General features: G+C 41.7%; 2 protein-coding genes across 4 annotated transcripts; both read right to left on the minus strand.

Annotated features, from left to right (window-relative positions):
• Positions 1-1530: 1530 nt before the first annotated feature.
• On the minus strand, positions 1531-8492 carry LOC114774160 (AP-1 complex subunit sigma-1A). Of its 3 annotated transcripts, XM_028966065.1 has the most exons (6): positions 8128-8492; positions 7242-7273; positions 6273-6451; positions 3613-3721; positions 3174-3311; positions 1531-1667 (listed from the first exon to the last, which is right to left on the minus strand). In XM_028966065.1, exons 3-6 carry the CDS (start codon positions 6449-6451, stop codon positions 1620-1622), a joined length of 474 nt encoding a protein of 157 aa, XP_028821898.1. In that variant the 5' UTR covers positions 7242-7273; positions 8128-8492; the 3' UTR covers positions 1531-1619. The 3 variants fall into 3 exon arrangements, with proteins under 3 accessions (XP_028821898.1, XP_028821896.1, XP_028821899.1); XM_028966063.1 differs by lacking the exon at positions 7242-7273 and having other exon boundaries at positions 8128-8488; XM_028966066.1 differs by lacking the exons at positions 7242-7273; positions 8128-8492 and adding an exon at positions 6761-6825.
• A 394-nt stretch (positions 8493-8886) lies between these two features.
• LOC114774162 (plasminogen activator inhibitor 1-like) lies at positions 8887-11854 on the minus strand. Its single transcript, XM_028966067.1, has 9 exons — positions 11795-11854; positions 11077-11315; positions 10744-10968; positions 10461-10655; positions 10134-10332; positions 9921-10021; positions 9719-9805; positions 9524-9607; positions 8887-9431 (listed from the first exon to the last, which is right to left on the minus strand). The coding sequence occupies exons 2-9, from the start codon at positions 11312-11314 to the stop codon at positions 9385-9387; spliced, it is 1176 nt and encodes a 391-aa protein (XP_028821900.1). The 5' UTR covers position 11315; positions 11795-11854; the 3' UTR covers positions 8887-9384.
• Positions 11855-12837: the final 983 nt, after the last annotated feature.

Genomic DNA, 12837 nt, shown 5'->3' on the forward strand with positions numbered 1-12837 from the left:
CCTAATGTTGTCATTACTTGTGGACAGCCTGTGTCCCTGCCCATGAGATGTGCCATCTCATTTATCTTCAGCTTTATTCCTGTGGATGCAGTGCAGTCGGCTTGACTGCGCCACTGTCACAAAGGACCAGTGGTGACTCATCCACTTACATTCTACATCCCTCTCTCTCTCTCTCTCTCCATCCATCGCTCTCCCAACCTCCCCAACTCTCCTGCTCTTGTGCTCTCTCTCTCCCCCTCCCTATCGCCACTCTGCCCGAGCGCAGCAGACACTTTCCAACAATACATCAGTCATAGTCCGCTCTCAGCGGAGCCCAACAATATACCAAAAAAAAAAAAAAAAAAACTTTGCACGCAGCCACATTTTCAATGAAGACATTAGCTGAAACTATGTTTTATTTATTTATTATTTCATTATAAAATTACATTCACACGTTCACACATTCAAGTCTCTAGAATTTCCTAACTGAAACAGCCGCAGGTACACGTCCCCATGATGAGTGTTTTTGTCTTGGGGGAGGGGGGAGGAAAGAGAGAGAGAAAAAAAAAAAACCTGAAAATATCAAAATATTCCCTCAGTTGCACACAGATCTTTTAAAAAAGGTTTTTATTTTTTATATTCCTATGACTGATATTTTAAAGGATAGACAACACACAATATCGAACCCATTCCCTCCTCTGTCCCATTTCCTTTTAAAACACTTTGGTAAAATGTGGGGTGAAATAAAATGAAGGGGTCAGGTTGAGAAGAGAGTCACCACAAGGAGTCCATAAATTCACGAGCAAAGAAACAAGTCCCATGTTCCATTTTAAATGGAAGGACCTTTTATGCAAAAAACTTTTGAATGTTTGAAAAGAGCAGCAAATGAGATCAATGGCATGTGATCCCTGGCAAAAGCATAAAACCATGCGTGAAGACAGCTGGCAAACACAAGCTTCCTGCTGCTTGAACCTTAAATGCCGCAATTTTAAAGCCTCGCCGTTCAGTCCATTACTGCTTTTGTTTTAATCAAATTTATAAGCATGCGGGTTTCCTCCCATTGATTTGAAGTCACCTTTCTGTACCTGAGAAGCTGTTAAAAATTGATCTCAAGTTTCAAAATGAGCTCTGATGTGTTATGGACATTAAACATAAAAGGTAGACTGTCAACTACATTCAGTGTATTACACTTTTAAAACATGACAAATTATCAGTTATCTTGCCCTCAATAGGGGCAGAGAAAAGAATGCAAAGAAAAATAATAGCAGATTGTTCAAGGTTATGATCAGAGCTTATCGGAGATGGTATTTGACCGGTGTAACCCTGTAACACCGACTCGCAGATGGCATGACATCGCGTAGAAGGCAAAAAAGAAAGACGACAAGAGGGGCAAAAAATACAATCACATGCTGAACTCAGTAGCATTCAAAAGAAATTAGCCGGTTTACCCTCAGACATACCCTGCCCTAATATCCCCTCCCTTTTTATTCCTTGTTCTAGTACGTTAAGTACTCGTTCTTGCCGAAGTCAAGGTCCCCTTTTTCCGGTTACAGCACGCAAATCCAAATCCAAATCCTCTTCTGTGTGTATCAGTAGTACCTAAAAGTCCTTCATCACAACTCAACAGCGCTTAAAAGGGACTACGCCAGGCCCATCTCTTCCAGAACGCTCCTTGGAGACTCGTCCTCCTGGGGAGAGAGAGAGAGACAAAAGTGGCTTTAAATTCAGCTGAGAAGCAACCCACACACACACACAGGTCAAACATGAACAAAATTTTCCAAGGTACTGCAGTTCCAATATTATCCAAGATACAGATTATACCTGAAAATAAACGGACAATTCTAGACGTGTGTGTGTCATATACATACATACACATATATATATATATATATATATCTCATTTTCAACACGCACATGTGTATTTTGCCATTTAGGCAGTCTGCTAAACCAGTGAAATAGTTTTGGAACACATTTTTATTTGTAATTACATTTTAACACAAATGACAATTTGTTCAAACGTTCTGCACCATACATTTGAGAGAAAGAAAACTGGCTTGGAACCATTTCAATACTTCATTTTAACTCCAGATGTTTGACTTTCACAATCAGGCATTCTGAATGAAACCATTCTCTGTCAAAACCTGAATAAATGAGCCAGATGTTCACTTGCTCGCGAGCCACCAAAGACTTGAGTCAAAAGTCATTTTTATCTCATGCTGTCAAGGAAGGATGCTTCTTTCCCCCCTCATATATGCACAAGACATTTTCTAAATGGAAACCTCTACTGCATCATTATAACAACATTTACATGTGGTTTGCCATCTTGTTCTGTGCAGCCGGTCCCTACACTACCCAGCTGTAAATGGCATAGCTGGTGATGAAATAACACTCGGCCCAGGGAAAAGCTGCAATAAATCACAACACTACAACACTGAGCCCTTAGCAATTACGCCTGCGCCTAATTAGTGTCAACCGACATATTTAGCACAGATGATTGAGGAAGTGTTATCTATTAATTGCATGAGACACGGACTGGGAAAAAAAGGCAAATGACAGCAGGAAATCAACAGCCATCTCACTACGTCACATACAGCAAGAATGAATAAATGCTTAGCACCGTTCAGCAGGAAAATCTGAATTCATAATAATCCAAGATGCTCAGAGTTCAAATGCATGACTATACATTTAAGGTGACATGAAATGGGGAATAAAATAGCTGGAAGAAAAAAAAAAAAAAAAAAAACAGTTGATACATAAGCATGTATATTGAGTGGGAATAAGCAGTGGGGTAAATAAAACAAATTTATTTTCATATCAATCAAAAGCATTGCGCTCAAGTACTACACTGCACACAATAACAGCTATTATAAGCCGTTTTAATTACCTTAATTACCATGGGTATCCTGCTGTCTCAATGTTTTGCATGCAATCATGAATCAACAATTTTGCAGGCCATTAATAATGCATTATAATATCTTTATCCCAGTTTCAGGAATGCATAATAGATTTTTTTAAATCATGCTTGTGTGGGAGTGTGGGGTAATTTAAATTGTTTGCAAAACTATCATCAAAAATAGTCATATCTAAACCAGATATTTAAATGAAATGTACCGTTTTCATGCAATATAAATTTCTTTTAAAAAAGGTGTATTTCTCTTTTTATCTTCTAAGGCCTAACAGACGACATCACACACCTCCTGCAAAAGGTCGGCCTGCTCAATGGCTTTGAGAACGCTCTTCTTCGAGGTGTCCTGTATTTCTCCCCCCATCAGAAATTCATCCAGGATAAAATAGGCCTTCTCGAAATTAAAAATGATGTCCAACTCACACACCTAGGATGCAAAAAAAAAAAAAAAAAAAAAAAAAGCTTTAGATGCCTATCAGACAGAAAAGACATGAAGTAACTACTCTTTCAGGGAAGCTGAAGTAAAACCACAGCAAAGAGAAGTATTAGGGAGTAGGATACTGACTGACACAAAAACAGGAATGAAGCAGAGCTACTAATATAGTCTCAGGTATAAAAAAAAAAAAGGAGGACAGTGGGGAAAATTGCTCAGAAAAAGACAAGGAGAATGAAGGAAAAAGCGAGCAAGAGAGAGGAGCAAGACCAGGAAAAATGGAGAAGTGACTCACGCTGCCAAAGTACTTATCCAGCAGCTCCACAAAGCGATGGATGACCTCCAGGGTAATGAGCTCATTGTCCTGCTCCTCCACCGCACAGCAGAAATACAGGCTGGCATACCTGAAATGTACACACAGAGACAAAAACCGTTTAGCACACAGGTTGTGTCATTTAAAAAAAAAAAAAAAAAAAAACACCCAGATGGGTGCACACATAAAACCACAAAAAAGGGATTAGCACACAGTGAGCAACCAAACAGAACAAAATCTGGCCCAACTGAAAGCCTAAACATGCCCCAGCTAAACAAATATTTGTGTTCCACTTTTTCTGGGATCAGTTGTCATAAATGTGTCACAAAACACACACCAATTCACAATGAAGAACCTTAATAGCCAGTAAAAAAAATGAATGCACGTTTTTGTTTTTTTAAATGTAAGATGTATTATATTTCTGTGTTTTTAACACACACACACACACACACACACACCACACACACACACACACACACACACCTCAGAACAATTGCGATTCAAAGTGTGAATGTCTAAGGACACAGACATTTAATAAGACTGGAAGTAGACAACCTTAATAAAAAGTCATTGGCTATAAAGCCCTAAGCCACGTATGTATGAGGGAAGATTAAAAAAAAGAAATCTCCATAATGAGGATCACTCTCCGCCCATGTAAAACACAAGAGGGTTAATATTACAGGTCACTCGCTTGCCAGAGGGGAGGGGTGCGCGAGTTCATTAATAAGAGCAGAAGAAAAGAAAATGCAGTGTGCAACGTACATTTTTTTTGTATGGAAACAAGTACAAAAGGGGTGCACCATTTTTTAAATAAAATAATAAAATTACATTTATATTTTAAAAAGCAGTTAAATTTTGTATGTATTCATGAGGGTGATTTGTGGGCACAGTACAGTGGAGCCGATACAATATTATTACCCAGTCACTATGGGAATGGAGACAAGGTGCGCAAGTTTGGTCCTACCGAAAGGATTTCGAGTTCTCCTTAAGCCACACCCTCTTTTCACGACTGCGCATGCTGTTTTACTAAGGTTCCAGGTCCAGTTTTTGTTCAAACCGCTGCTCAATTAAGTGATTGTTAAAAGGTAAATTATGTTTGTGGCTGGTTGAAAGCACAGAAAGTTGAATTAATAACATTCATTCAGGTTGGGGTTCGGGGGGTTTCTCCTGAGTTGATGGACCTCCAGGACTTGGGTATTCGTGGCCTCAAAGACAAAAAGGGACACGGATGAAAAGTGGGGGAAAAGAAACTAAGAGAGCCCTCTAGTGGTCCAACACAAACTGAGAGGAACACACTTAACATGGCCAATGGATCGTGTGTCTTTTTGAGGACCTAAGATAATAAGTACCATACCTACGTGTAACAGGACTTGGGTGTAGAACTAACCCTTTCCCAGTCCCACCACGTGCAAATCAATTAAAATTTCCTGACTTTTATAAAATGTCATGTTTTCCTATCGTTGTGTGACATTTGCACCTTAATAACATATAGATACAAGCCCACTGTCACTAACACAGCTTGCAGATCATGTATGGTGGGGAGAGGAGAGGGGCTACCTGAACTGACTGCCTCAAGGCAACGACCTCTGACCTCCTGCCCGTCCATCCTCGGTAAAGTCCAGCGCTGAGAGCCGAACAGGGCGGCCCGGCGTTAGTCCCGCTCCTATAGAGGCGTCGCGTAGGCGGGCGAGTGCGTATGCGCGCTTGTGTTTTTGCGAGCGAAGCGAGTGGTGATTACCCCCCCCACCCCACAACACTGACTCACGCGGTGACTCACCATTAATGGCCATCTGATAATGCATTTTCTGACATTTTACGCTTTTCATGTGCTGAAGAGTCGCTAAGTAAACACTGGGAAGAGACCCATGGCCCCTCTCTCCGCTTGATTAGAGCGCTACTCTGGCTAATTACTGCTCGCTCTAGCGAACTAACTTGGCAATCTAATCATGTGTAGTCAGGTTCGATCTGGAGACAGGAGTGTGGGCTGTTACTTTGATATTTGCCATCTTCGTGTAAAGAGCATGAACTCGGGAGGGGGGAGAAAAAAGCCCTCCAAAGACAAGAGGTTAAAAAAAAAAAAAAAAAAAAAAAGACAATCATAATAACATATTGGACTTTTTTTTTTAAAAACATTTTATGCAGGATGTGTTTTCATAAAAAGAGTGACCGTCACTCGTTAATATATTAAATGGAGCTCTTCTGTACTATGAACAGTCCCGGCAGGCTTACGCCATGCCGTGAGCAAATTACACAAATCCAACCAAACCCCATTCTGTATGTGAATTTTCCCAAATACTGTCCATTCAGTGTAGTGCAAATCACAGCAGCAATTCAATATAAGAAATGAACATCAGCAGACATGGTCACAACAAAAAGGGTGAAACTGAAGAAAAAAGAAAAAGAAAAAAAAAATTTGCAACTATCACTGTCTTACAATTTCACAGAAAATTAAAAAATAGCGCAACATGAACAGGAACAACTTTCTTAAGAACAGTTGCATGGACTATGCAATGCAACTGGACTATGCAATGTTGAAATATTCACACGCAGAGAAAGCACCTACTTTCCTCTGTTCTCTGTCATTATGTTTAGATATTGTGGTTACATTCCACAGCGAGCCCTTGTTGTGTGGGGTGCCTGACCTCTTATAAACTATCTTTAGGTCCCTCCACTCCAGGAAGCTGCACATCTTGGGTTTCCGGGCCAGCACCACCTGCATGAGCTCTCGTACCATTTTTTTCTTGTCGCGCTCGGCGGTGGCCGTGTACCACTTCTGCAGACGCAGCTTCCCCTGCCGGCTGAAGAGCAGCATGAACCGCATCTGCGGGGCCACACAGGGAGAGAGAAGAAAAGGGGTCAAAAAAAAAAAAAACGGCACCTGCACCATCAGTTTCAAAACTGATGCCTGGCGGATTGAAACGTCCGGAGTGCTAGGGAAAGAGAGAGAGAGAGTGCCCGCGTAACCCGTATCCATTGCAGTGCTCTTAAAATATTTAAGGTATGAAATGCACTGCACTGTATTGCTCCTCGAGGACTTGGCCTACTTCACGCTCACTCCATTCAGGCTGCAAATGTTACATGCCACCATCACTTATATTTAACAAAAAAAAAAAAAAAAAAAAAAACTAACCAGGTGACTTCACTGACTTGTCACTAGCACCACAGCATATCGACAGACCGGGGGTAAGCGGACATCTGGAGGGAAGTCCAAACACACAGATCATCTAAATCAGGCCAAGCAAGGACGGATCCCTTCCTGCGGGATGCAGGTACCGGCACACGCGTATCTGTGTCAGACCAAGAAGGGTCGCATTTATAGCGCCCTGCTTCACAGGCTCTCAAACAAGTCGTCACAAGCACAGTCACAGCCACTGTGATCAGGGGAACCGAGGGGGCGCAATTCTGTCCTAAGTTAGTTGGGCACAAAAACCACACAGCACAGGGCGCCGAAAAAAACAAAAAAAAAAATCAAATTAACACGCAGTTAGTCTGCACAAACAATGCAAAGCTGTGACGTTGTCCTAGTACTACGGGGGTCCTACGGTTAGGTTAAAAAAAAAAATAAACCACACAAAAAAACACAACCAGCTAAGCTTGTTGGCTTTACTTACAGCAGCCAAAGCGCTTGGCTTTCCCGTTTACTCTGACGAGAGGGAGAAAGAACAGAGCATTAGAAGACGGAGACATGCAAAAAAAAAAAAAGTGGAAAAAGGATAAAGATCACTTTTCTGGCACATTTTAGGCTGAATGGTTTGAGATTATATGATCAGACAGAGAAAGAGATGCACAGAGGTTGTGTAATCTAATCAGAAGATTAGAAGAAATACAGAAGAAAGGAAAGAACTGTAATTGTGTTTCAAAACTACTTTGCCCTGCTGCTTACACAGCAGTGCAGGAAGTTAGGGGTCCAATTCGCTGTCCAGCTCAGAATAAGTATAAAAAAAAAAAATTAAAAAAAAGTGATAGGGGGCCAGTTCGCGAGGCACATATAAACATAGTTTTTATGTATATAGTTCTGTATAAAAGTTACTGTATATGCTGTCAGCTGCAATAGACGAGCAGCGCTTCCGGGGTGTAGTCGTGCGGTGCGAACATAAACCCGCGGCTTATACTTTTTTTTTTTTTTCCTGATTTTTTATCACGTACAGGACTTTGCGACTGCGAGCGACCTGGGCCGCCACAGCAACGCCGCGAAGCCGCTGTTAGTTGCCGCTGCGCTAGCCCTGCTAGCCCGGCTCCGTGCTAGGCTAATTTAGCAAGCTAGGCACTGAACGATGTCCTCTTAAGCGCGGAATTCGCCCACTGCAGCCCACCGACTATCACTTACTCGCTGACATACGCGCAGTGGAAACGCTTAACAATGGAGTTGAGCGAAAGAAAGATGTTTTTTTGTGGCGAACAAGTAGTTGTCACGATGCTAACCGGCTAGCATCCAAGCTAAGGGCTACGTTGCCATGAAACGCCGCGCGACCAAAGCCGCCCGCTCCCGGTACTTACCATATCGACAGCCGCTAATGGATGTCCACCCGCGCTAAGTGTTTAATGAGCCTTCTTTTTGTTTTAAACTTAACCCGTTAAAGTGTCATGTCCAATTTAATTTATGTGGTGTAGTGGGATTGGACAGCGGAGGCAGGAATCGGGGTTTGTCCGCGTCATCCGCGATCATGCGCGCTGTGCCTTAAAGCCGCGGCGAATTTAACAGGAATAAAAGGATAAACGCCCTTAAATACCCGGACTCTCGTCTCACACTCTTCTCAGTTGCTGTGCAGTTTTGTACGGTAGCCCATCCGATTACTTATTATACGTTTCTGAGGTGAGAAGAACAAGAGGGTCAGGTCGATCGAAAGTCGGTGTCATTTGTCCGTTCTTTAGGTAACGTTGCGTGGTCAAAACGTTCGGATGCTGTTGCCATGACAAACTGAAGGGTGACTCGGTTTCCATGGAAACGGCTCTGCGATCGAAGATCCGAAATTTGTGGATGGAGGAAAAATGTCAGCTGGGTCAAACTAAATAATTATTATCCTAGCATAGTGTAGTTTTTAATCAACCATGTACTGTTTGTGTTGAGCCAGTTTGTAAAATGTGTCTTCTATGCTTCTCTTTCATATTCAAAACAATAATTAATATCACTATCGATTTAGCAACGTGCAACGTAAATTTCACTTAATTATGTTTGATGTGGTCATTTACAAAGTTCAATTTTGGACAGCAGGGGTCGACATATGCAAATAAAAGAAAACTACTTGAAAGCAAAGGTGTCATTGTTTTGCAGTAACGTTTATTTATAACAAAAGAGCATCTTAATATAGCAATTCTTAAAAATAAATATGTATATAAATAATGTACAAAATACAGTATTCCACAAGTGTTTTAAGTAAAGCAAATATACAAGAAAATACATACATCTTAAAACAGATTTCCTTTTCGGCAGCAATATGTAAAAATATAATTTCTCAGTTCCATCAGGGTGGACAACGTGATCATATTGATTCATATCAGGCATGTTGATACTGAGCATCAACATTCACAATATCCCTTCCTAACAGCATGACTGACTTTTTATTTCTCTCATTGGTCAAAATTTGTATATAAAAATACTGACAGTAATCTAGCTTCTGTAAAGTTTAGTACCCCTTACACTCGAAACAAATTTGAACAGTTTCATGCATAGAATCAGTAGTACGTTGTTTGACAGAGGCCTCTGTGGTCCCAGATTCTTTATGCTTGGTCCTTGTCTTGTAAAAATGAGGCCACCTAGTGCTCTTGTGGTTGGTTGATTTGACCTACAAATAGTACAGCACCTAAGGAATACACAAATTGTATTAGCTTTTGAAAATCTATCATAGAAAAATGTTAAGTAAAGTGGATGGAAAATTCAGTGACACAGACTCACCAGTTGTCTTATGCTGGATGAGGAAGAAGAATGGATGATCAAGTGTGAGCTCCTCTATGGCCATCCGTGAATAAATGATGGCAGCTGAAAAGAGGAAAGCGACAAGTCTCCCACATGTTGTCTTCACAAATAGCTTGGTACATTTATGGTTAGCTCTGCATTTTACTTTGTTATCACTTGGCACAATGCATCTACCTGTGGCAGCAGATCCTTTGGTCCCTTCCTCATTCACTTCAATTTTCACTCTTTGCAGGAATTTGGACACGCATAATGGCTCCTCAGCTAAATGTAAAAAAATAAAAAAAACGAGAGAGTGAGATACAGAAAGTTCGCTTAGGTGCATGGGATAAATAGCCACTTGGTTATTAGAAGCAGATTTGGAGGTTCAGTGACATACTGGTGATTCGAGAGAAATCTGCTTTGCTTTGGCTAAAGATGTCTCCCAAGCCCAGCTTGCCCAGGACAGACTTCAGGTCCAGCTCTGAGTCAATGGAAAATCTGAAAGGCAATGGACAGAGTTTAGTCCTGTTCCGGTTAAAGCGCATGCATTTTTCTGGATAACCGAGAAGGGGCCCTGGCCTCCATTCAACTTGCTGTCCGGTCATCTTACCTGGGCAGGGACAGCTGCTTGTTAATTTTCCTCATTTCCTGCCTCCACTCATGGACCTTGCGGCTAGTCAGCTCAACAGTCAGAGCAGACAGGGGCATGTCCTTCTCAAATGGAGACACTATGAGCATGCTTAGGGAATCTCCTTCATAGGGCACCTCGATGACATCATAGTCCACACCGTCTGCTGTCACAAACTCTCCTGTTGAACGAGAAGGATGCTAAGTGTTTTTTAAACAGCATTTTATACACGGAACATACAATACATGAAATATGTATTTTTGTAAATCATATTAATTGTAATTTATTCATTTGTATTGTTGTACATACCGTAGTTAAATTGCTGTGTAATCGTCATCATCGGAACAGGCACTGTGGTGCCATTGGCTCCATGGAACAGCCTCTCCTGTGTCAGCTTGAGGTCAAAGGGCTTCTTCCACATGCCGTGGAAGTGCATAGCACTGAGCAGCACCAGTCGAGTTCGTTCAGTGATCACCCCGTCTGGGAGGAACTGGTGGATGGTGCCTGCAGAGGAGGAGAAAATTTATCAGCATCAACAGGTTGCAGGTTACAAAGGGCAGAATCGTAAAGACACATAAACACTGATGTTTACCAGCAGTGTGATCAGAGACCCAGGAGTTGATGACCCTCCTTGCAACATCAGACTGCTTGAAGTCTAACTGGTGGGGCATGGCCTGGAAGGCTTTGGCTAGGCCACGGCGGAAGCTCTTCTCCAAAAGAAGTTTCCTGTCCACCATCACCCCACTGGCCAGTTCTACACCCTCCTCACTGGAGAGATCCCTATGGAGCATCCTCTGCTGACGGGGCATCCCACGTTCTGACAAGAAGAAAGTCAATCATTAGTACAGTCATGAAGCTTTATGGGTGCTTTATTACAATTCATTGATGTTCATGCCTTCAGTTTTGCAGCAGATTGATGCCTTACTCTGTAAAGAGTACCCCATGCGGGAGGTGAGTGTCTCCAGGGTCGTCCCATAGGCCCCAATCTGGGCCATACCCAGCACTGACGTGATTCCGTAGGGTGAGAGGACCAGATTCTTGCCAGGAGACGAACGTGCCTCCTCAGAGAAGACGCGCAGTCCAAAATCGGCCTGCTTTTCCAGGAGGTTACACAGGCCAGTGCCACACATGGCAAGGGTCAACGCCAGGCACACGCTATGCATTCTGGGGAGGGAAAGGAGTAGACGTATTCCCATAATCTCATTATTACATTGTATCAAAGCAAAATCTCTTTTTGGTTACAAACACTCTCAGAATGAGCATGAAGACGCCAAAAGACCTTGGCAACCTTGGCAAAACACATTATGGTTTCATATTTGTTAAAATAAAAATATTGCCAGTTGCTCACTTATGATATACATAATACAATTATTCTCACATAGTGACTGGAATTTAATTTTCAACATACCAGGTGTCCATCATCACACTTCTATTTACCTTTAAACTATATAAAATTATTCTATACCATTTTCAATATGTTATAAAAAGCAATATAGAAATCATCACTTCTTAAAAACCAGTTTATAAGTTTATATTTACAGCAGCAGAATTTTAATCTTGAGTTTAACATTAACATAGGTAATGCGTTGCTAACTGCAACCTTAATCTAAAACCAACATGACAAAATACAGAACTAAAGTTACCTTAAAGCGGAACTGCAGACCCGGATGGTCAAAGTGAGAGTGAAGTAAGCGTGAGTGAGTCGTCTCCCTGAATCGTACGGCCACTAACTGCGGCAGCTATTTAAAGAGTGTGCTCTCCCTGAAGCCCCACCCACCCAGACTCATACACACCAGCGGGAGTCATTCGTGAGAATGAGGTCATCCCTATGTCTGTCTGCCCCCCCACCATGTCCCCCCATTCACACAGACATACAAAGACGTATACGTGCGGCCGCTCCTTTTTCACTCGCTTTCCTTTTGAAGGAAAAGTGTAGCTCTTTGAAGGGAGTTTCCTCTGCCAGACAAACTTGGCAGCAACTTGAGAAATAATATTTCAACTGACCACAGATCTCCCTGTCTCACACCAACATTTTTCTACATATATCTATGAATCAATACCATATGCCTTTGAAATTTGTGATAGGATTGTTGCCCTGAATGGGGAAATTATGAAAAAATAAAAATAAATAAATAACAAAACAAAAAAAAAAAACGTTGTCCCAATAGGGATGACATGATAAGTGCTTCTGTCTATGACACACTAAAAGACCAAATATGGTTCCATTTGGGGGTCAACATTCCTGGGTTTTGTACTCATGGGGCTTCGACATGTTCTGGGGCAAGGAAATCAGAGAAAGGAAGAAAAAAAGAGAGGAAAGGGAAAGGGGTGGTATTCCTGGAATGAATATATCTGACCGAACATTTTTGCTTGTATTAGTAATTGGACAAAAAAAGAAACCAACTGAAAACAATAAAATACCTCACATATCCATTCGATTAAGTTTGAGTGATGAAGGTAGAAAGCCCTTTAGGTTCATTAAAACATTGTTAAAACCTGTTCAGACATGCTTGTCCAGGGATATTTACAGCCAACTCAAAGCGTTGCTTGAGTCAGAACCCTCGGCTGTCTCCATGGCAACGGGAGAAGAACGAAGAAAGTTCCATTAAAAGACAGGACGCTTGATGTCATAAGCTTGTAAATGTAATGGTTGTTTTTCATTAAACCCAGTGTTTGGCTTATGGCG

This window comes from Denticeps clupeoides, unplaced genomic scaffold, assembly GCF_900700375.1.
Source record: "Denticeps clupeoides unplaced genomic scaffold, fDenClu1.1, whole genome shotgun sequence".
NCBI lineage: Eukaryota > Metazoa > Chordata > Actinopteri > Clupeiformes > Denticipitidae > Denticeps > Denticeps clupeoides.